Source organism: Gorilla gorilla, chromosome 21 (assembly GCF_029281585.2).
Source record: "Gorilla gorilla gorilla isolate KB3781 chromosome 21, NHGRI_mGorGor1-v2.1_pri, whole genome shotgun sequence".
Taxonomy (NCBI): domain Eukaryota; kingdom Metazoa; phylum Chordata; class Mammalia; order Primates; family Hominidae; genus Gorilla; species Gorilla gorilla.
Genome location: NC_073245.2, coordinates 55745214 through 55769493, shown reverse-complemented (window position 1 = coordinate 55769493; position 24280 = coordinate 55745214). Strand labels below are relative to the sequence as shown.

Below are 24280 nucleotides of genomic sequence, written 5' to 3'. Positions count from 1 at the left end.
CATGTCCTTAGCAAACAGTGCAGGCTCAGTGTGGCTCTGCTAGATGCTGAGAGAAATCCCTGGGTGCCTGACCACCTCTGAAGCACATGCAACCAAGTGAGCTTGCCCCTTTGCACCTCAACACCCGAACCCCCGACAACTGGGGTAGCCAGAAGCACTGCTTAGTGTAGCAGATGGTCCGGGGGTGGGGCAGATGGGGGATTCCGGAACTCATGGTAGGCATCAGAGCCCTCTGTGTCATATTTGGGCATGGGGAGTCAGAACTCTGTAGGCAAACTATAGGACTGTCAGAACCCGGGGGGAAAGGAAAAGATCAGAGCGCCCTAGGGGTACACACCGAGAGGAGGCTGCAGGGGATGTCCTGTCTTGGAGCACCAGCCGGCAGGGTGGATGTCTGGGTGGTCAGCGTCGATCCAGAAATCATAGCCATGACTCCAGCCATCAAAGTGGATCTGGGGAGGAAAGGCTCTTGGAAGTCAGGCATTTCTCATGGAGCCCAGCTCAGCCAGAAGGTCCTCTCCCCATCCCTGGGACCTGTCAGAAGCAAGATCCTGGATTGAAAGAACCAAGGGGCCAACCCTGCAATAATCAGTCTTGGCCACCACATTTTCCAAGGGCATCACTCATTAAGTTACTGGCATCTCCCACTGGCAATCCTTAGGTGGGACGAGGATTATTAGGCCCATTTTACAGATGATGTAAGGCTTAGAGAGGGAAAATGACTTGTCCAAGCCCACAAAAATAAGTCACAGATGAGGCAAGAATGAGATTCAAGATCTTTGGCTTCATCTCTCTCATGCCATGATGCCCCTAACCTCTAAACAGTCTACAGAATTCCTGCCCAACTGGCCTGTCCACTTCCCAGCCCTAGGGTCCCAGAGCCACCTTTATCCGATGGTCCTCCACATCCTCCACGCTGGCCACGCGAATCAGGGCTGGGTTCCTGCGGTCCACAGCCTCCAGCTTCATATTGACCAGGAAGCTGTGAGGGGGTCGCTGCAGAGGGGACAGCTGCCTTCAGGCCAAGGCCCAGCTCAGCAGAGCTGAGCCCCACAGAGGGAGCCCAAATGCTGTGCCTGGGGAAACTGGGGCCTGCCCAAAGGAGAAGGCTAGGGCCCCAGCCTGGCTAGCTGAGTGCTCCATGTCTTTCTGAGCTCAGCTCTGGGGGCAGGGAGCACTGACTCACCACCTTGAAGGCCCAGGTGGGGACAGCAGAGGCCCCAGTTTCTTCCAGATATTTCTCCCAACAGAAGTTATCAGGGTCTGGGTAGCCTGGAGGAGAGGATGAGAGCAATGTCTAGCCACCCAGGTGTACTGCGGAAGCCCTCTGCCCCCAAGCAGGACCAGGAACATGGAAGGGACAGAATCCCTTGGAGTAGAATCTCTCCCACCATCACCACAGCCAGCTCCTTGCACTGGGCTCCTCAGGCAGATGGGTGCTAGTAGAACCAAGCAAGGCACCACCCTAATAGTTCACAGGGCTGTCTGGGAACCCTGACTCCTGTCACTCTTGGCCTGTTGCTCCCACCCCAGCCCCATTTAAATCTCTATTGTATTTGGGCCAATGCAATACTCCCAGGATGAAGGACTCATTTTCTTTACTTCTGATTCCCTGTTTCCTTGCTGAGATGGTCATGTAACTTTCTTCCCCTAAACCCCAATGGAGTCAGGGTTTGACAGGAGTCTCCTAAAATCAAAGGGTTCTCAACTCCCAGGCCAAGAAGCTGAGGCTTCAGGACATGTCTGTTCTCTCACCCTGACCCTAGAGAGCCAGCTACTGGGGCACTACTGGTGAGGGGTCAGTGGAGAGGGAAGCAGAGCCAGGCTTAGGAAAGGGGGCTTGCTCAGGCTGCAGGGTCACCTTGTGGAGGGGTGAGGGGCTTTCCTTGCTTCTGGCACCAGCCCACTGGGTGGATGTAGGGGCTGCTGGGATCACACCTGAAATCCAAGAACATGTCACTGTCCCAAGAGAAACTTGAGGCCCTGAGCCTGCCATCCTCTGAAAGCATGGCTCAGGGCCCACCCTCATCTACTTCTTAGTGAGAGGGAGACAGATGGCAATGACAAAGTTAGAAAATTGCAACATGAATTACAAACTCTACCATCACCATAATATCTAAGGGAAAATCATGAATCATAGGGGCTTGCTCATCTTAACCATGGTATTTTTAGGTGAAACATTTAATATTGAGCTGTATTTCTTATGATAAAGCTCAATTCAATTATCTTCCAACCGGAGGAAGATCTGAATGTCAGAACTGGACTGAGTGGTGCCACATGGTACCTGAGATATGAAAGCAGTTGCCCCCTGCCATCCCCTCACCCCCTGAGGCCAAGTCTGGGCCCTCCTACTACCAGTAGTCATAAGTATCATCCCAGTTGTCAAAGTGCACCAGGAAGCGGCTGTCCACCACATCGGTCACACTGGCCACGCAGACAAGGGACGGGTTCATGCGGTCAACAGCCTCCAGCTTCATGCCCACCTGGAAGCCCAGGGGTGGGGGACTCTAGGGGAAAAAAAGGAGCTGCCACGGCCAGGGCCAAGCTGGCTAAGACCAGCCCAGAGCCCATTGGCAAACAAAGGAATAGGTTCTCTAGGAAAGCCTGGGGTGTGGGCAGTGAGAAAGGAAGGAGAAATAAGCTGGGAAAGAGGGCCCTCCAGGGCAGAATCATAACCTGAGCCCTGAGGCACTCAGGAACCTCTGGCCTCCAAGGTGCACTCAGAGGCCTGGCTTGTGCCAGAAGGTAAGTGCCTGGAAGGAGGCTATGCGTTCGCCCAAAGAACCTGGTGAACCAAGTATAAATCTTCCCTACCCAGACAAGCCCTTCCCAGCTTGTCCTGAGGCAGTTGTGGCAACAGTGGGGTGGCTGGGAAGAAACAGCGGACATCTATGGCATGGAGGCAGACAGGGAACCAGTATAAACTGAGTACCTGCCATGTAAGCTTCAAAAGACATCACCTCCTTGGACCTTTACAACAACCCTATTCCCATTTAAGAAGTTAAATCGCTTGGCCCAGAACACAATGCTAGTCAATGGCGGGGCCAGTATTTAAATAGTTTGAATTAAAAGTCAGCATTCGTTGTCACAACAGCAGGCAGGACCCCACCTGTCACCCGGGAACTTGCAAGTATGAACTCTGGGGCTGGACTGGGGTGGGGGAGTAACTGTCTCTGCCTGAAGAGCATGGTGGAGTCCTGGGCCCAGGGGAACTCTAGACATTCAATATGGTTTTTTTCTTTAGACACAGGGTCTCACTCTGTCGCTCAGGCTGGGGTACAGTGGTACAATCATAGCTTGCTGTAGCCTCGAATTCCTGGGCTCAAACAATCCCCCCAGCTCAGCTAGCTACTGTGGTATCTAGGACTACAGGCACATGCACCATGCCCAGCTAATAATTTAATGACATTTTTTGTACAGATGGGGTCTCACTATGTTGCCTACGCTGGTCTCAAATTCCTGGGCTCAAGTGATCCTCCCGCCTCAGCCTCCCAAAGTACTGGAATTACAGGTGTGAGCCACCGCACCCGGCCAGTAAGATTGATATATACTTCTTTTTTTTGAGACGGAGTTTCGTTCTTGTTGCTGAGACCGGAGTGCAATGGCGCGATCTTGGCTCACTGCAACTTCCGCCCCCCAGGTTCAAGCGATTCTCCTGCCTCAGCCTCCTGAGTAGCTGGGATTACAGACGCCCACCACCACGCCCAGCTAATTTTTTATATTTTTAGTAGAGACGGGGGTTTCACCATGTTGCCCAGGCTGGTCTTGAACTCCTGACCTCAGGTGATCCACCCGCCTCAGCCTCCCAAAGTGCTGGGATTACAGGCATGAGCCGCCACACCTGGTCCAGTATGATATTTTTAATGGAGGCTCCCTGTATCTCCTAGGCCTTTTGGTTGGGATTATGAGATACTTTAACTGCTGGATAAGCTGCCAGCTGCCTTGAACAGAGGAAAGGACAAGGGATGAATTGTTGGAAATAAATGGAAGAGTCTCAATGTTGGGCAAAAGGAAAGAAAAAGAAGCTCCCAGAATAGAGGCATTGACCTTACACCAAAGAACTGCAGAGCAAGCCAAAGCAAGAATATATGAGCAATGACATCTCAGTGCTCAGACTAGGGTAGTGGGCCAGGGGCTCCAAGGGGATGTGAGGACAGGGTATTTGCAGTAGCAAAGGAGGGAGGGAAGTCGGGAAAAACCTATAACCAGCTTCCCATCTCTGGCCCTGGACCCTGCCCAGTTGCGCCCCTCCCATCTGATATGAGAGATCAGAACAAAGAGCTGAGAAAACCAGCACATGAGCTCCCTTCTGATGAGTCAGATACCCTGGGCCAGCTGCAGTGAACTCTGGCACATGGGAGTGACATCCACTCTCACTCAGGGGCACTCACGTGGCTCTGGCTCACAAACAGGTGCTTGGGGGCAGCCTGAGCTCTTGTGCTGCGCAGGTACTGGCTCCAGCTGAACTCCTCCTCCTTGTAACCTAGGCCCCTCGAGGGGGATGAACAGAGCGCCGTGCAGAGGCTGGGCCACAGCGAGGGCACCCCACAGTGAAGCAGCAGAATCAGGCATGCCTGAGGACCTCCCCCCAACCCTCAAGAACTTGCCCAGGGATCCCCCACTACTGAAGCAGGACACGACTTGAGTAGACACTCAAAGGGCAAGTGCAAAGCGGAAGTTCTAGGGCTTCTGGTCAACTTGGCCCCAGCGCAGAGTCATCAGGATGCGATGAAGAGAGGCTGGCTTTGGAACAGGGTACAGGGTCAGAAAACAAAAGAGCTGGAAGCCGGGGGACCCAAGGGGAAGAAGCGAAGGGTCTGAGGACTCACTGCCTCACTGTGACCAACCCAGCTAGGCCTTACCTTTGGGAGGCTGCAGCTTGTGGCCCGTCTTCTCGAACCAGCCAGCAGGGTGAATGTCAGGGGAGTTGGCATTGACCCAGAAGTCATGGCACTCAGAATACCCATCAAAGTGCAGGCGTAGGCGATAGCCACATACCTGGCCCCATGAGGGGAATCAGGAACTCCAATGTCAGGAGATGCCCCACTCCCCATCTCCCTCACCTCTCCTGGCCCAGTCTGGTGGTCTCAGGGGCTCTAATGCTAGCAGGTTCCCCAACCCCACCTTTCTTTCCTCCCAATTGTACCCCATCCTGTCCTATTCTACAGTGAGGACAGTTCATGTACTCATGAGCCCTGAGTTCTGGATGCAAGGGAGATGGACCCTATGACAGTCTCCTGCCCTTTTGAGCCCTGGACAGAATTCCGAGGGCAGCCACCAAGGCTCAGGACTGCTGAGGGCTCCTGATGACCGTTCCCTCTGCTACCTTCTCTCACTGCTCCCCACTCACACTCTGCTTCCAGTCTTGCTGAGCTAGTGGCAATTCCTTGAAGGTAGCAGTCTGTTCCATGCCCCAGGGCTTTTGCCCACTTTGCTCCTTCTGCCTGGAGCTCCCTCCTTATTCACAACTTATCTCTCAAGACTCTGCAAAGGAGGCCCTTCCTCTATGCTTTTGCTGCTCCTCAGACAGAACTGACCCAACTGTGCCTCCCAGCTCAAGTCTGCTGCCACCCCTGTGGCATGTCACTGACATGTTTATTTGGCTGATTCCCCAGACAACTGTGAGCTCCTAGAGGACAAGGACCTTGTTTGACTCATGCCAACATCCCTGGCCCTCGGGATCTCCTCAAGCTCCCCCAGAGTGGACAGTATACATTCATCCAGTAATAGGACTGTCCCATGACACTCCATCTGGTTTTTGTTCTTTTAAGCTTTCTATGTATTCCAACTTCATCCACTACTAGATTGTGTGTACTCTGAGGGGAGGGAGGTGTTTCCTTCTATGTCCCCAGCAAGATCCATCAATCTGCACTGAGAGACATCATCAGAAAGGTGGTACCAAGCCCCAGCTCACCTCAGCCACGGTGAGGATGAAGTACATGGACGGGTGTTGAGGGTCAATGCCTTCCAACTTCATGCCCAGTTTGAAGCCATTCTTGTTGTGAGTGACTGCCTGGGACTGTCAACGCACAGAGTGGAGAGGACCCAGCTTCCATCCAGCCTTATCCTTGCCTAGTGGGCTTGGGGCGAAGGAGCTGCCTTTAGGCCCCACCCGCCTGGTATTTCCAAAGGGGCAACTTATTTGGGGATCGTTACTACAGGGATCTAGAGAGAGAGAGAGAGAGAATATCTCCCAGGTCCCTTGAAAAATGTGGGTGAGTCAGGGCTGGACTCAAGGGCTCCCTCTCACCAAAGTCATGGAAAGATCAATGCTGAATTGAGTAGAAGTCACCAGAATTCAAAAGTCTGCAGGCCCAGTGATGAGTGAGCCTAGCTTCCACCTCTCTGTTTCTTCCCACCCTGCCAGCCCCTTATAGCGGGCCCTTTTCCACTCTGGGCCCCTAAACAGTCTCTCCCTTTCCATTCTGCCAGTCCACTGAGGCATGCCTGACACAGAAAACGCCAGAAGGCCTGAGGTTGGTGGTGTGTCCCTAGGCTAGGAAGACAAGCTGTTCCTATGGGGAAATTGTCCAACTCACGTCCTGGAAGAGGCTGACTGGAGCAGTAATGGCCTTCTGCTCCTCTAGGTAGGACTCCCACGACCAGCATTCCTTCTTCTCACCTGTTGCTGTGGAAAGGGGACAGACAGGCTAACTCCTGGGCTGTTCCTGATATATGACTTTCTTCAGCTTCCCCTGACCAAGCTCTACCTTCACCCCCAAAACAAATCTTTGTCTGTGTTCACATGTACCCTCTGGTCCCACCCACCATGATGGTGCCAGACACAGGGCTGAGGGGAGGCTCAGTCTCAGGTGTGGCTACACCAAATTCTGCCCGTCACTTCCCCCCCACCCGCTCAGGCCACTGTCAGCAGAAGTACTCTGGATTATTCAGCAACTGACTGAAGTTACAAAGTCTCAGCCACAGAGGGACCCTGTCCTCTGACATGACAAAGCTGAGTGACAAGTCCTGTGCCAGAGAACTTAATCACAATGCCATCTAAACTCACAAGGAAAGGAGAGGAAAAAGAGAAATGAGAGGGAAAACATGAAAATAGGAAGAAGTGGAAGGGTTGGGAGAAACGAGAAACACGGCTGGGCATGGTAGCTCACGCCTGTAATCCCAGCACTTTGGGAGGCTGAGGCAGGTGAATCACTTGAGGTCAGGAGTTCGAGACCAGCCTGGCCAACATGGTGAAACCCCATCTCCACTAAAAATACAAAAATTAGTTGGGCGTGGTGGTACATGCCTGTAATCCCAGCTACTCGGGAGGCTGAGGCAGGAGAATTGCTTGAACCTGGGAGGCAGAAGTTGCAGTGAGCCAAGATCGCACCACTGCATTCCAGCCTGGGCAACAGGGCAAGACTCTGTCTCAAAAAACAAACAAAAAAACAAAAATTATCCAGGCGTGGTGGCACATGCCTGTAGTCCCAGCTACTTGGGAGGCTGAGGCAGGAGAATTGCTTGAACCCAGGAGGCAGAGGCTGCAGTGAGCCGAGAACATGCCACTGCACTCCAGTCTGGGTGACAGAGGGAGCCCCTGTCTCAAAAAAAAAAAAGAAACACTTTTTTGATTCTTCTTCCCCTGAACACTTACAGAGACTTACACAAATGTGTATATGTGTGCTTGATGGGTACCCCCAGAGTGGATATACTGATTCCACAGCCCTCCCAGACACATGCAGCCTATGTGCACACACACATACACTAACACACATACACTATGGTCAGGACCTACAGCCCAGGTCCTGTCCATGCCTCCAAGTCTCAGGGTCCTGGGGAGGGAGATGAATACTCCTGCAGCACTTTCCATCTAACCTGAGGTGGAGTCCTAGCATCTAACAGAGGACAAACACCCTTTAAAGGCTAGAATATCCAGTTACATGTAGGCTGACCAGATTAGCATGAGCTGCCTCCAATCGAAGGCTACAGACAACTAAAGACGTAACAACTCACAAGAATCAATTCATATCCCTTAGGTAAATAGCTCCAGCTTCTTCTAGAAACTTCTACACCTCTATTTTGTCATCTGTGAAATGCAGATATCCACCATACAGGATCACTATGATGATTAAGTCAGATCTATGTATAAAAGATCCTTATGAAATACAGAGTGCTGGACTTCTGTTACCAGTGCTTCCTGGGTCTTCACTAAGGCTGTAGGACTGGATTCTAGCTCTGCTTCTCTTGGCTGCTACCCTGGATAATTCAGGCTTGGAGTGGTCTGTCTCTCAGGAAGATGCTTTTTCCCTTTTTGCTTTAGTTGGGACCTAAGTGGCTAGAGGCACCTGTTTTTTGTTTTTGTTTGTCTGTTTTGAGACAGAGTCTCACTCTGTCGCCCAGGCTGCAGTGCAGTGGTGCAATCTCAGTTCAATGCAGCTTTTGCCTCCCAGGTTCAAGCAATTCTCCTACCTCAGCCTCCGAGTAGAGATTACAGGTGCCCACCACTACACATGGCTATTTTTTAAATCTTTAGTAGAGATGGGGTTTCACCGTGTTGGCCAGTAACTCCTGACCTCAGGCGATCCGCCTGCCTTGGCCTCCCAAAGTGCTGGGATTACAGGCATGAACCACCGCACTCGGCCTAGAAGCACCTGTCTTGCAGCTGCCTAAATTCCTCAGACACTGTACCAAACCTTGAGATCTCAACTGCCTGATCCAGTTGGGCCACAACAGATATTTTGTTCATCAATGGATCAAGCAAGCTATCAAACTCTCAGGGACCTACGCGGAAACCAATCTAGAGCTCATCTCTTCCGGCTATCCTTTGTCCTGAGTATAACATATCACCTACTATGTTCCCTCAAGAAACCCTCCAGTTCTCCCACTCAGTCTTCCTCCATTCTTACTGAGTAGGGCAAAGAGAAGAGAGAGTAGACTTCAGGATGCCATCATCCTGCTGTTTCTTGCCACTGGGATTCCACATCATCATGCATAAGACCTCTTCACTTTTCCCAAATCTCTTCTACTATGACAGAACCCTTCCCAACAGCCATTTCTTCCTCCCTGGATGACTTTCTTCTTTTTGCCTCACTCTTCCCAAACCGTAACATCAGCTAAGGGGCTGACTACCTGCCAGATTTCTTGTCTCAGGCGCCTCTGCTGCTCTTTGGTGCTTCAATTCTCAGCTTGCTTCCCTTTACCCATACTCCAGAGACCAAGCTCTGAGACCCCCATGCCACAGCAGACACCTCTGACCAACACCCTCTTTATCTGCCATTATCTCTTACCACTGGTCACCTGAAGATGTCCCTCCCTGGGCCTGTACTATCTTCATATTTGCTCACTAGTCACAACGCTTACCAAGTATACATTCTTCAGTTTACCACTATGCACCTCTTCATTTGACCTTCACCATTCCTTTTACCATTTAATGGTTAAACCTGTGTGCCATGTCTGGTACTAGAAATTGGGGGTACAGAGATGCCGGAAAGACTTCATATACATGGTCTCCTTGAGTCCTCATAATGCCCTTAGATGATAGGGAGGGCTCATAGTAACCCCTTTCACAGGTGAGGACAAGATTCAATGTAATCCACTGGAAAGAGGCCTGACCACCAAATCCTTCAGCAATTACTAGATTCCTTCCCTGACCAACCCCCCCAGCCAAATTCAGTTTCCTGCCTCCTTTTTCTATTGTTGAACAATGGGCTGAGCCCTTAGGCACATCCCTAACCCAAGTAAGTCCCAAGGCTCCTGTGTATGGTTGTATAATCTGTGCACTATCCATAGGTGCCCAGCCAAGGGAGTGAATGGGGCTAAAATCCATCCTGGGCTTTCTGCCAAGCCAAGTGGCTGAGTCTACTGTGAAGAAAGGTTGCCCTTTTCTAATTGGTCTGCCCAGGAGAGGTGCTTTTTTTTTATAACTTGTACAAAGGTACCATATTGGCTAGTGGTGGCACTGATCCTCTCTCCACTTCCAGAAATGCTCCTTTGTTTATTCCTGCTTCCTTAGACCAGATGCTCTTGGATAGCACTTTCTTTGGCAAGCTCAGCCTGATCTAAAACCAAACTTGTAACTTCTCTGCCAAAGCCTGTGGCCCTTTCGGTATTCGTTACCCTAGTCAATGGCACCACCATCCATTCATCCAGTTGCGCAAGCCAGAAACTTGGAAGTGATACTTTATGCCTTTTTTTTTTTTTTTAACTCCCCAGGATCCTTCCATTCTACTGATTCCAACTCCTAGGTATCTCTTGGATCTATATCCATCTCTCCACATTTACTGTCCTTGCTTTGATCCTAGTCCAAAAGCCTCTTAACTGGTCTCTGCCTCACACTTATTCTACTGCCAGAATACATATCAAATAAAAAAAGTGTTTATTTTCTTTAAGTTCCATGGGTTCTCATTTCCAACCCAAAACCCAAAAATCTAAACACCTTTCCACACCACACACAGCCTTGGTGAACTAGCTACTCCCTATCATGCCAGCTTCACCACGCATTTCCATGCCCCTGTGCCTCTGTGCCTTTGCATAGGTTGATACTTCTGCTTTAAAATCCCACCCCCACCTTATTCTATTAGCCTATTTTTTTCACATCCTTCAAGACGTAGCCATAGTTCCAGCACCTAGCACAAGACTTACATAAAATAGATGCACAACAAATGCTTGTTAAATGACTATAAGGATGGATGGATGGATGAGTGGATGGATGGATGAATATCATCCCATCTACCCCATGGAACCTTTCTATACTCCAGCAGGCAGAGTTTGTTCTCTGACAGCCCCTTGTATTTACATACCTCAAACATAACACTTATTATATGGTTACATAATAATCTGTTGACATATCTATTTCTGCAACTAGATTATGAGCTCATTAAGTGCTAGTACTGTGTTTTGCTTACTCTGAACTCTTAACATCTAGCCCACTATCTGGTACATAGGAGGCACTTAGTATTTGTTAAATAAAAGAACAACGATGGAAATAACTATGTATCAAAAACTGAGATGCAGCCAAAGCAGTATTTAGAGGAAAATGACAGCCTTAAATAAACATATTAGAAAAGGAGGATGGCTAAAATTAATGAAATTTAAAAATCAAAATAAATCTGTCTCATGAAGTTAGAAAAGTAAAATTAACCCAAAGAAAATGGAAATAATTTTTTTTTTAAAGACAAATAAAATTAGTAAGTTTCTGGAAAGACTGATTAATAAACAAAGAAAAACTCTGGGAGGCTGAGGTAGGAGGATTGCTTAAGGCCAGGAGTTCCAGCCTGGGCAACATAGGGACATCCTGTTTCTTTTTTTTTTTTTTTTTTTTGAGATGGAGTCTCACTGTCACCCAGGTTGGAGTGCAGTGGCACGATCTCAGCTCACTGCAACCTCCGCCTCCCCAGTTCAAGTGATTATCCTGCCTCAGCCTCCCGAGTAGCTGGGATTACAGGTATGCGCCACCACGCCCAGCTAATTTTTTGTATTTTTAGTAGAGATGGGGTTTCACCATGTTGGCCAGGCTGGTCTCAAACTCCTGACCTCAGGCAATTCGCCTGCCTTGGCCTCCCCTATTTCTATCTTTAAAAAAAGTTAAAAATAAAAAGAAAATAAGAGAAATTTAAAAATGTCCTATAGATATTAAAAGGATAAGGAGATCTTGTTGACCAGTACAGACCTTCAGGAGAGTGGTGCAAATGCAGGCCTGCTATAGTCTACTGTCTGCACAGGACAGGGTGAGAAGAGAACAATGCCGCAGGATACTGGTCCACTAGTGCCTTTGCACTGGTTTGGGTTTTGGCTAGGCAGCACTGGTTGCCTCTGGAGGGATCACTGACCATGCAAAAGCAGGTAGAATGCTATTCCTCTCTGGGGGTTTAACATGCCTGGGTGCTTATCAGCTCTCAGGATCCAAGGGATGCTTGGGTTTTCCTTGCTACGTCTGAGACCTTGGCTGGCATTATGGGAATGAGATTCTACCACTCTGGAAAATTTATGTCTCCAGGTTTAATTGCAGGTACCAGTTTGCTGATGGTCGCCAAGCTTGGAATCAGTACATTGAACAAACCCCATCAGTAGCAGTCATCTCCCAGCTTGGACTCTTTAAGAATTAAAAATCTTCAAACTTCCACTATTTTCAAGGTATTAACAGAAATAAGTACAGCATTTTTGCATATTCTGACATTTTACTTTATTTATTTTTATTATTATTTTTTGAGACAGGGTCTCGCTCTGTCACCCAGGCTGGAGTGCAGTGGCGGATCTCGGCTCACTGCAACCTCCGTTTCCCAGGTTCAAGTGATTCTCCTGCCTCAACCTCCTGAGTAGCTGGGATTACAGGCGTGCACCACCATGCCCAGCTAATTTTTTTTTTTTTTGTATTCTTATTAGCGATGGGGTTCGCCATGTTAACCAGGATGGTCTCAAACTCCTGAGCTCAAGTGATCCACCTGCCTTGGCCTACTAAAGTGCTGGGATTACAGAGGTGAGCTACCATGCCCGGCCATCTGACATTTTACTTTAGAAAAAAAAAAAAAGATACCATTGGCCGGGCGCAGTGGCTCATGCCTGTAATCCTAGCACTTTGGGAGGCCAAGGCGGACGGACAGCTTGAGATCATGAGTTTGAGACTAGCCTGGGCAACATGGCGGAACCCTGTCTCTAAAAAAATACAAAAATTTGCCAGGCATGGTGGTGTGCGCCTGTAGTCTCATCTACTCAGAAGGCTAAGGAGGGAGGATGGCTTGAGTCTTGCAAGGCGGAGGTCACAGTGAGCGGACATCGCACCACTGCACTCCAGCCTGGGTGACAGAGCCAGATCCTGTCTCCAAAAAAAAAAAAAAAAGACACCAAACTTAGCAGGGAAAAACTCAGTTACCATTACAATCCCACAGATACCCTAATACAGTTTGATTCTTGTGTATTGATATTATATCTTCTTTCTGTATCATTTTTTTGAGACGGAGTTTTGCTCTGTCGCCCAGACTGGAGTGCAGTGAAGCGATTTCAGCTCACTGCAACCTCCGGTTCACGGGTTCAAGCGATTCTCCTGCCTTAGCCTCCTGAGTAGCTGGGACTACAGGGGCACGCCACCACGCCTGGCTAATTTTTGTATTCTTAGTAGAGATGGGGTTTCACCATGTTGGCCAGGATGGTCTCAATCTCCTGACCTCGTGATCCACCCACCTCGGCCTCCCAAAGTGCAGGGATTATAGGTGTGAGCCACTGCACCCGGCCTCTTTCTGTATCTTATTGGTAAAATCTCAAGGAATAAAATGTTAAGTGGCAACACTGGGGGCTCTGAAACCTCATGCTGTGCTCAGAGGAACAGTGTGAAGAAAATCTCTTATGATATTTAGGATATCTGTTCTTTTGCTCATCTTAGGGCACAGAGCTACTTTGAAATTATGTTAAATGGAGTATCAGTGAAAATAAAGTTTACTGTAAATAAAAAAGGGGAGCCAGGTGCAGTGGTGTATGCCTGCAGTCCCAGCTACTCAGAAGGCTGAGGCAGGAGGATCGCTTGCACTCAGGAGTTTAAGGCCAGTCTGGGCAACACAGTAAGACCCTGTCTCTAAAAATAATGATAAAAAATAAAATAATTAAAAGGGGGTATTATGAACTTTACGCCCTTTTGATGAATTCCTTTCTTAATCACCTAGTCTCATGCCTACCTCTACACACTAGTGAAATTGCTCTCTTCAGTTACTAAGGTCAAAATTCAATGACCTATTCTTATTCTTCAACTCTTGATCTTCATGTGCTCCCAACCACCCATTCCATCTTGGCATTTCCTTCTTACCACACTCTCTTAGCTCTATTCTTCTTCCTCCTCCTGCCTCAACCCTGCTCCTCAATGGTGCAAACCTAGAAACCAACACAGTACTTCCCTCTCATCTTCTTTCCTTTCTTATTCCTTCGGGAAGCTTCTTCAGCATACTTTCAGTTATCTCAGTATAGATAATTAAAAAATTAGTGGCTCTAGTCAGACCTTTCACTACAATGTCTACATAAAATGTAAAGGGAAGAACAGAATGCCAAGATTCAAGAAGAACCAATTAATTACAAGCAGTCATCAGGGTACCACTATGTGCTGGGTCTTTTTGCTTTCAATTTGCTACAGAGATATTTGTGTGTTTGCCTCTCCTATAGAGCATGGTTAGCCAATTCATAATCAGTTCATTTTAAGACACTGAAAGTTTAACCAAGAGCCTGATACTTATGTTTAACATGTGCCTTATAGGGATCTACGCCTGGGAACACCAAACTGAAGAGGCTGGGCTCCAAAATGTTATAGTCTATTGTTTACCTGGTGTCAGCCATTAAAATTGCCTTTGGTTTCTAGGAAGTATAAATGGACCCTTTTTGAAAATGTAATGAAAGCCATGGACAATTCACATAAACAAGTCACAGAATTTTGCATGTAAACTTAGATTAAGGACCACAGTTAAGTAAGTGCTGCTTTAAGTAGCATACTGATCCATGTCTGGTACTGAATTACACACTCATATTCTCAACTTGTTCACCAACTCCATATGGCAGTCCTTGTATTTCAATATAAAATCTGTTTTTTAAACCCAATTTAAAAATGGGCAAGGATCTGAATAGACATTTCTCCAAAGAAAATATATAAATGGCAAATAAGCACATGAAAACATGCTAACATCATTAGCCATCAGGGAAATGCAAATCAAAACCACAATGAGATACCACTTGATAACCTCTAGAATGACCATAATAAAAAAGATAATAACAAGCATTGGTGAAGATGGGGATAAACTGGAATCCTCATATACTGCTGGTGGGAATGTAAAATGGTACAGACACTTTCAAAAACAGTGTGACAGTTCCTCAAAAGGCTAAACATGGAGTTACCATATGGCTGAACAATTCCGCCCCTAAGTATATACCCAAGAAAAATGAGTCCATATGTCCACACAAAAACTTGTATACAAATGTTCATACTGGCATTATTCATAATAGTGCAAAAGTAGAAGCAATCCATATGTCCATCAACTGATGAATAAACAAAGTGTGGTATGCCCATACAATGGAATATTATTCAGCAATAAAAAGAAGCACATACAGCCTAAAATACGTAAACCTTGAAAACATTGTGCTAAGTGAAGAGCCAGGCATACAAAACCACAATATATAATTCCATTTATATGAAATGTCCAAAATAGGCAAATCCGGTATACAGAAAGCAGACTGCTGGTGGTCTTTAGGGGGAATGATGGCTAATAGATATATAGGACTTCTTTTGGGAGTGATGGAAATGTTTTAAAATGTATTGTGGTGATGGTTACAGAACTCTGTGAATACACCAAAAAAAACCCCACTGAATTGTACACTTCAAATGGATGAATTGTATGGTGTGTGAATTATATCTCAATAAAGCTATTAAGAACCGGTACCTTATAAAAATGTATGGAAAAAGCACTAATCATTAAAAAATTGACAAATTGGGACCATCAAAATGAACTTTCTGCTCCTTAAAAGACACCATTTAGAAAAAAAAAAAAAAAAAAAAAACCAAGAGCAGGGTGCCTGTAGTCCCAGTTACTCAGAAGGCTTAAGGAGAGGGATCCTTTGATCCCAGGAGTTTGAGGCTACAACGTGCTATGACTGCATCACTACTGTACTCCAGCCTGGGCAAGACCTCATCTCTTTTTCTTTTTCTTTTTTGAGATGGAGTTTTGCTCTTGTTGCCTAGGCTGGAGTGCAATGGCACGATCTCGGCTCACTGCATTCTCTGCCTCCCAGGTTCAAGCGATTCTCCTGCCTCAGGCTCCCGAGTAGCTGGGATTATAGGCATGCGACGCCATGCCTGGCTAATTTTTGTATTTTTAGTAGAGACGGGGTTTCACCATATTGGCCAGGCTGGTCTTGAACTCCTGACCTCATGATCCGCCTGCCTCGGTCTCCCAAAGTGCTGGGATTACAGGAGTGAGCCACTGCGCCCAGCCTTTTTTTTTTTTTTTTTTTTTTTTTGAGTCAGGGTTTCCTTCTGTCACAAAGGGTGGAGTGCAGTGGTGCACTCTCGGCTCACTGCAACCTCTGCCTCCTGGGTTCAAGTGATTCTCCAGCCTCAGCCTCCCGAGTAGCTGGGACCACAGATGCTCACCACCATGCCCAGCTAATATTTGTATTTTTTGCAGAGACAGGGTTTCACCATGTTGCCTGGGCTGGTCTCGAATTCCTGAGCTCAAGTGATCCATCCACCTCAGCCTCCCAAAGTGCTGGGATTACAGGGACCATGCCTAGCCTCAAAGTGTATTCTTTTTTTTCTTTTTTTTTCCCCTGAGACAGAGTCTTGGTCTGTTGCCTAGGTTGGAGTGCAGTGGTGCAATCTTGGCTCACTGCAACCTCCTCCTCCCAGGTTCAAGCAATTCTCCTGCCTCAGCCTCCCGAGTAGCTGAGATTACAGGCGCGAGCCACCGTGCCTGGCTATTTTTTTTTTTTTTTTTTTTGTATTTTTAGTAGAGATGGGGTTTTACCATGTTGGCCAGGGTTGTCTCAAACTCCTGACCTCATGATCCGCCTGCCTCGGCCTCCCAAAGTGCTAGGATTACAGGCATGAGCCACCGTGCCCGGCCTTAAAGTGTATTATTTATCATACCTTTATCGTAGGTATGGATAGGAAAAAACACAGTATCCATAGGGTTCAGTACTATCCACGGTTTCAAGCGTCCACTGGGGTTCTTGGAATGTATTCCCTGCAGATAAAAGGGGACTACTATAACTGTTAACACAGTCAGAATATCTATTAACGACTAAGTAAGTTGTAGAAACTTGCAATGGTGTGTTAGAAAATGATCATTCACAAAATATGGTTATCGAAAAGGAGAAGACCTATGAGACAGAAGGCCCGAATGGGCACATGAGTCACATGTTTTTAACTCTTAAACTACTGGAGCACTCTGTCAGCACTAGGTATGTCAGGTCTGTGGGACGTGAATTGAACAGCTGGCCATCAAACTGCCAAATAGAGTATAGCTCAAACATAGATTCTTCCCACATACAAGAAACTCAAGCAATCCCAACCCCCATTCCTACACCCCAGATTCTTCTGTCAGAAGACTCTGAAAATGAGAAAACATTTCAGTCATAGATGCAAACTTCTGTCTACTGATACAGTTTCTTTCCTTGGAAAACGAAAAAAAAAAAGGCGTTGGGGGAAAATGTCACACTAATATTCACAGTTGAGACAGTGAGTAGTATGCTTCAAAAGATTTGTACTGGTCAACAGGACCCAGCTAAAAGAATGTTGAGTTATGAATCTATTTATCTAAGTAAGATACAGCAGTTGAGCCCACAGGAGTTAAGACACTGCTTCTTTCCTCTGCATAAGTCTTAAGAGGCCATAAACCAAAGAGAGCTAAACCTTTGCCTTCTGATATGAATACCATGGGTGAGACATAATAGTGAAGTTCTGGTTTAGCTACAATGGGCAGAAGTTGGAAGAAGCACTATAAAAAGTTCAGAGCCCTGGGTGCAGATTGGGCTCCTCCAGCTGGCACTGGATCCATCAAGGCAGGATAATGTCCTAAGAAATGACCTCATCTGTCTGGTTCTCTGTGGGACGGGAAAGACAGTGACTGAGGCAACTAAGCCATAGTCCAAGAGAAACCATCAACATACAAATCATCCATTCAATCCATCCATCCACTGAACAAACACTGATTGAGAACCTATTCCATACCAGGCTCTAGCTAAGCACCAGGGATAAAATGATTAATAAAACAGATACAAGAACCAAGTGCAATGGCACATGCCTATAATCGCTGCTACTCAGGAGGCTGGGGCAGGAGGATCCCTTGAGCCCAGGAGTCCCAGGCTGCAGTGTGTCTGTGAACAGCTCTACACGCCAGCTTGGGCAATAGAGTGAAACTCCATTTCTTAAATTAAAAATTAAAATTAAAAAAAAGGCTGGGTGCCTTGGCTCACTCCTGTACTCCCACCACTTGGGAGGCTGAGGTGGGCAGATAACCTGAGGTAAGAGTTCGAGACCAGCCTGGCCAACATGGTGAAACCCTGTCTCTATTAACACAAAAATTAGCCACGTGTGGTGGCATGTGCCTGTAGTCCCAGCTACTCAGGAGACTGAGGCAGAAGAATTGCTGGAACCCAAGAGGTGGAGGTTGCAGTGAGCCAGGATGGCGCTACTGCACTCCAGCCTGGGCAACAGAGTGAAACTCCGTCTCAAAGAAAAAAAAAAAGATGGCCAGGCGTGGTACCTCACACCTGTAATCCCAGAACTTTGGGAAGCCTAGGCAGGAGGATTGCTTGAGCCCAGGAGTTCGAGACTAGCCTGAGCAACAAAGTAAGATCTCCATCTCTATAAAAAATTTAAAAAATTAGCCATGCATGGTGGCATGCTCCTGTGGTCCCAGCTACTCAGGAGGTTGAAGTGGAAGACTGCTTGAGCCTAGGAGGCCAAGGCTTCAGTGAGCTGTGTTTGCACCACTTTACTCCAGCCTGGGCAACAGAGCAAGACCCGGTCACCCTCCAAAAATTTTAATTTAAAAAATTTTAAAAAAGAAAAAAAAAACAGATACTGTCCTTGTGTTGATGTTTTTGAGGGCAGAAGAGAGACATTAAACAAACTGCTACACAGTATCTATGTGATTACAAGTATGCTACTTAGCTACAGATGACAGTTGTCACGTGGGAATGTGGAGATGGTAATTGAGAAGGCCTGAAGGTTGGAGATATGAATGACTTCTGCTCCATTTTTCTTAGAATCAAAGAGTGAGAATAGGGTTCCAAACAGGAATGTTAGACCAATGACCAGTGCAGGCTTGCCCCACCACTAAAGAGAAGCAATGACATGTGGTGCCAGTAAAAGTTACTCAAGTCTTCAAAAATTGAGCCAAGATCTCCCTGGCACTGGGGCCTAGTCATGACTGGATAATAGCGGATAAACAAACACATGATATAACTCCAAAGAAAATACATACACTAATACACAAACCCAAAATAGTCTCTCACTGTCTCTCTCTCTTTCACACACACTAACTCATGCTCATTTATGCATGTACAACCTACCATCACAATCATAACCCACATTCTCAGCCTCACACCTCCAAAGGTATATACACACCTCACACGAATATATATACACACAAGCCACCGTACCAGGCTGGCTGCTGCTCCACTCCTCACTCTCTGGGGTGCTAGCAGTGGGTTGTCCCTCTGGGTCCTTTCCTTCTTCTTGCTTCTCCTGTAGAAGGCAAGCCTGATCCCAGCTTCTTCTCCTCATGGTTTGGGATGAAGCCCTAGGGTCTGATCCTGGCCCCTACCTGGCTCTCTGGCCATGTGGTGTTCTGCCCAAACAGGCAGAATTTCTTCTAGGCCGCCAGCAGGAGTGCAGCTCCAGCAGACATCTCCCTATCACTTGAGCACAGACTCACATGAGCATGCACATCCTAATTAAACAGCCTGACTACAACTCTCCTTATTATCTGGTAGAGAAACTGAGTACACAAAAACTTCCTTTGTGATGCTCTTACACGCCCAGTAGAATTCATGCTCTGTCCCTTCCAGCTTCTGCAGCTAGAGCCCTGGGTGTTCCCTGGCCTTTGGCCTAGGCACTGGACTCCAGTGATGGAGTTTTCCAGCTGCCTGCACATGTACTTTGGGTGCTAGTTCACCTGACTATGTCTTAACCTTGACACTAAAGTGAGATGGGAGCTCTGGAAAATCAAGAGAGTGATTAATTCATTTCCCTTCAACCAGGTATAGGACCTAACTCAGGATGGGACCCCAAAATATGATGAGTGAGTCATTATGCGTGTTTTCTCTGGCCCAGCTCCATAATCTGGATTGATGGAGGGGACAGTGGGAATTGAGGCATAGGCTATAGCTTCCCGCTCCCTTCCCCACTGCCCTCTTCCTACCATGGCCTCTGGCTCCGACTCCTCCTCTGATGGGCTCTGGTATTCCCTGCGCTTCCTCTTCTTCATGGGTTTGAGGAGCTCAGAAGCGCTGGTAGAGCCTGAGGAGTTCTCCACTATGACTGACCTGAGGAAGGGCCAGCCTTAGGGAAAGAACCACCCGCCCTGCACCACCCAGCCCCTCTCCTAACCCCTGAACAGGAATGAGGCTTTGGGGGCTTAAGGCAGAGCAAGTAGGGCTGCGACCTCCTCCCCTTACCGCTCCTGGAACAGCTGAGGGCAGCCATCATTAGAGGAACCAAGATCTGGACCCGCGGCTTGGTGAGGCCCGCACGCCTGGCACTGACAGGTGCTATCATCCTCTGGGGGGTCGTGATTGGGATCTTCTGGAGGATTCTGGGGGTGGTCCTCTGCGGGGGCCAAATGGGCCTCAGGCCTCCCTCCCCATCGCAGCCACACTCAGGCTCCTCCCACGCCCCCTCAGGCCCTGCCTCCGCCTCGGTCCATCTCCACATCGGATGGCCTCCTCCAGCCTTCTCCACCCCAGGACCACCCCGGGCCCCGGGCCCCGCCCCCGAACCTTCTGGGGCTCAGGCCTCGCCCCACCCGCACAGGGCCCAGCTCAGGGCCTGGGGAGCGGGGCTCCTACCCGCCTGTCGGGGGCCCGCCTTGCCATCTCCCGCCGGGGCCCCGCCATCTTCGTATTCGGTCACGCCTTCCTGCCGCAGCTCGGGGCTCGGGGGCTGCTCCACTCCCGCCATGTTCAGCGGCTTATACTCGCTTATCCGGAACTGGAGCGCGGGAGGGTCTGAGGATTGCGACTCCCGTACGGGTCCTTGACCCATCTCGGAGTCGGTGCCATGGCCCTCTCTTCGCTTCATGCCAGCTCACGCCCTCAGCAGGCCTCAAGACTCCACGCCAGGGAGCCTCACTCCAAGCTATACCAGCTAAACCCTCACTCCAGGCTACGCCCCCAAGCCCCTGCGGGGTCCAGTCCCAGGGTGCCCCACTCTAAGCCACGCCCCCATGCTCCCACAGGCCCAGTCCCACGGTACCCCACTCTAAGCCACGCCCCCAAACTACCACAGGCCCACTCAGGGTGCCCCAGTCTAAGCCACGTGCCTCACTCCAAGCCACGCCCCCATAGTCCCCAGGGCCTAGGAGTGCTTCAACTCAAGCCACGCCCCGAGAGTCCCTCACTCAAAGCCCACACCTAGGGCCCATCATCTGAGCCAGCTTCCCCCACTTCCGTCTCAGGTCCGGCCTCCGGGCCTGCAAGCCCCGCCCCATGGCTGTGGTTTACGAGGCTTAGCCAATCCCCACAGACACTGACCCGCAGGCCGCCCCCTGGGGGCGGGGCCGCGGCCTCTGTCCATTCCAGAAGCCGCACTGTGCTGGTGCTGGAGCTGGCCGGCCCGGCGCTAAGCTGCGGCAGGACGGTGGCAGAAACTGGTTCGCAGCCGGCCACTTGCTCCGGGGCACCCACATGGATTGGCTCCCGGGGAAAGCAAGACACATCCAGGGCACTGCTGGGCAGGCCGAGGGTGGCCGAACTGGCTGTAAACAGATATACAAATAGACACGACACAGGTGAGTCCAGTGGCCCTACCTCAATCCGGCCATGCATGTGTAGGCATGTGAAGGAAGGCAGGTGGAGGAGAGTGAAAACGGTCATCCCCTCTCCAGGATCCACACTTGCTTGAGCAGGTACAGAGATGCTCTTCCTTCCCAGACTCCTACCCTAGCTTGACTCACCTGGAATGATGAAGGCAGTTGCGGGCAGGTGAGGACCAGAACCAGGGCTGTCTCCGGCCACCAAGTGCATGCTGACCTCCCCTGTGGAAGGCCCCTTCAGTGTCCTCAGCATCTCCATTTCAGCATGCCCCTCCATCCTGGCAGGCCTACAAGCCAAACATAGCCCCCAGGGTGATCAGGTGGGGACCTCTGTTACAGCAGCAATGGAGATGTGAAGGGATGGGGCTTCTTTGAGAAGCTAGCCACCTTCAAACCCGTGACCTGCAGAGAAAGGCCTCAGTCCTGTGGGGAGTAGGGTGTCTTCAGAGACCAGCATCAGGTCTGGCTCCTGTTCTGGCCAGGCCCTGCACCTCCCCAGTCTCTGTAAGGATGGTAAGGATGGGTAGGGTGGCATGTGTGAGGGTACTTTGTAAACTGTGATGTACAAAACTGACTCTGGGGAGCATGACTCAGGTCAAGGTTCTGTGTGGCCAGTTGTCTCCAGGACATAGCCCAGGCCACATCCAAACTCACCTTTTTCTTGACCCCACCTCTATCCCCACTGGAATCACTCCCTCCTCCCTCTGGGGATTCAGAGACCTCAAGTACCAGGTTTTCCTTCACCCATACAGGGTTCATCTTCCTGGGAGGTGGGATCTTTCCTGATCATGTTCTTTTATGGCCCTGTCCACCACTCCCTCCAACCCCAAGCACAGGGTGGGCACTCAAACATCTGCTGAACAAATGTATGCATCTGAAGAGCAAAGACATAGTGTACGAAAACGCAGTCAAGTCAGTACGTGATTTTGTTTTAATAACGCAAAGGCAGTAGAAGCATTTCACAGAGTTCATTCAACAGGTAAAGACATAAAGAAAAAGACCTAGAGATACAAAGAATATACTTAATATCTATTTACTCAGCACCTAAAATGTACTGACCACTGTCCTACTTGCCTTACCAGCACTGTCCAGTAGAATTTTCTGTGGTAATGAGAATGTCCAATACTTAAACCGTCCAACACAGTAGCCACTAGCCACATGTGGCTACTGAGCCCTTGAAATGGGCTACTATGACTGAGGAACTGAATTTTTTATTTTATTTAATTAAATTTAAATAGTGACCAGAAGGTAGGTACAGTGGTGCATGCCTGTAGTCCCAAGTTCTCTGGAGACTGACACGGGAGGATGGCTTGAGCCCAGGAGTTTGAGGCTAGCCTGGGCAACATAGCGAGACTCTGTCTCTGACAAGAAATAAGTAAATAAATAGCGACAGTAGCTATGACTATTGTATTGGACAGCACAGCTTTAGACGTATTAAAATTGGCCTGTCAGTACTACCTCCAAAACACACTGAAAGTCTAACCACTTCTCTCCATCTCCATTGCTGCCATGCTAGTCCCAGCCAACATCAGCTCTCTTTGGACTTCTGAAATTGCCTTCTAACCCATCTCCCTGCTTCCTTTCCTGCACCCCTACAGTCTACTCTCCAGTCGAAAAAGCTTTAAAAACATAAACCAAATCATATAATTTCCCTATCTAAATTCTTCAATGGCTCTCTATTGCCCTTACAGTAAAATCAAAGCGCTTTGCCCTAGAAAATCTGACCTCTGCTTTTCCCTCTGGCCTCATCCTCCACCACTCTTCCCCTGTTCTCTCCACTCAACAGACTCTGGTTTCCTTCTATTGCTTGACCAACATTCCCACTCACAGCCTTTGCCCTTGCTGTTCCCTCCCTCTGGAATGCTCTTCCCCAAGCTCTCTGCTTGACTGGCTCCTTCCCATCCTCCAGGCCTCAACTCAATAGTCACCTCCTCAGAAGAGGTCTTTCTTTACCAATTTTTTTTTTTTTTTTGAGATGGAGTCTCGCTCTGTTGCCCAGGCTAGAGTGCAGTGGTGCCATCTCGGCTGACTGCAACCTCTGCCTCCCAGGTTCAAGCAATTCTCCTACCTCAGCCTCCTGACTAGGTGGGATTACAGGCACATACCACATAGCCTGGCTATTTTTTGTATTTTTAGTAGAGACGGGGTTTCACCATGTTGCCAGGCTGGTCTGGAACTCCTGACCTCAGGTGATCCGCCCACCTCGGCCTCCCAAAGTGCTGGGTTTATAGGTGTGAGCCATCGAGTCCGGCCTGACCAAGGAATTTAAAGCAGCAGCACACCCCTCACCCCATCCCACCACTATCTGTCTCATTACTATTATATATTTCTTTCTTTCTCATCCTTCATTATAATCAATAGTGATCTTCAATATTTCTGTGTTTGATCAGTCATCTCCACATAAATGCTGACCGTCTGTCTTATTCATTGCTGTATCCCCAACACTTAGTACCTGGCACATAGTAGGTGCTTAATAAGTCCTTGTGTTGGATTTCAGTAACTTGAACTTGTTAATAAAAAACAGTGTATGAGGCCGGCTTGGTGCCATGTGCCTGTAATCCCAGCTACTGGGGAGGCTGAGGCAGGAGAATCGCTTGAACCCGGGAGGTGGAGGGTAGAGGTTGCAGTGAGCCGAGATGGTCCCACTGTACTCCAGCCTGGGAGACAGAGCAAGACTCCATCTCAAAAACCAAAAACCAAAACCAAAACAAAAAAACACTGTATGGGCCCAATGCAGTGGCTCACACCTGTAATCCCAGTACTTTGGAGGCTGAGGTGGGAGGACTGCTTGAGCCCAAGAGTTCAAGACCAGCCTAGGCAACACAGGGAGACTC

The 24280-nt window shown here is 48.7% G+C and overlaps 1 protein-coding gene and 1 pseudogene across 3 annotated transcripts in view; one reads left to right on the top strand and one right to left on the bottom strand.

Moving 5' to 3' along the window:
- Window positions 1–24280, bottom strand: part of L3MBTL1 (L3MBTL histone methyl-lysine binding protein 1) — a 44844-nt gene that overhangs the window by 17315 nt on the left and 3249 nt on the right. For 2 of the 3 annotated variants that reach the window (XM_063702109.1, XM_063702108.1), the window contains exons 2-15: window positions 21588–21733; window positions 20482–21389; window positions 20092–20242; window positions 19836–19959; window positions 19075–19159; window positions 6540–6628; window positions 5915–6019; window positions 4863–4998; window positions 4392–4483; window positions 2356–2507; window positions 1862–1938; window positions 1187–1272; window positions 886–996; window positions 338–452 (exon numbers count right to left, since the gene is read on the bottom strand). In XM_063702109.1, coding sequence (XP_063558179.1) covers window positions 338–452; window positions 886–996; window positions 1187–1272; window positions 1862–1938; window positions 2356–2507; window positions 4392–4483; window positions 4863–4998; window positions 5915–6019; window positions 6540–6628; window positions 19075–19159; window positions 19836–19959; window positions 20092–20242; window positions 20482–20713 — 1555 coding nt within the window. In that variant the 5' untranslated portion in view covers window positions 20714–21389; window positions 21588–21733. The remainder of the gene's footprint in view (window positions 1–337; window positions 453–885; window positions 997–1186; window positions 1273–1861; window positions 1939–2355; window positions 2508–4391; window positions 4484–4862; window positions 4999–5914; window positions 6020–6539; window positions 6629–19074; window positions 19160–19835; window positions 19960–20091; window positions 20243–20481; window positions 21390–21587; window positions 21734–24280) is intronic. The other variant, XM_019017433.4, reaches the window with a different exon arrangement.
- Window positions 11684–12012, top strand: LOC109024292 (transmembrane protein 14C-like; annotated as a pseudogene).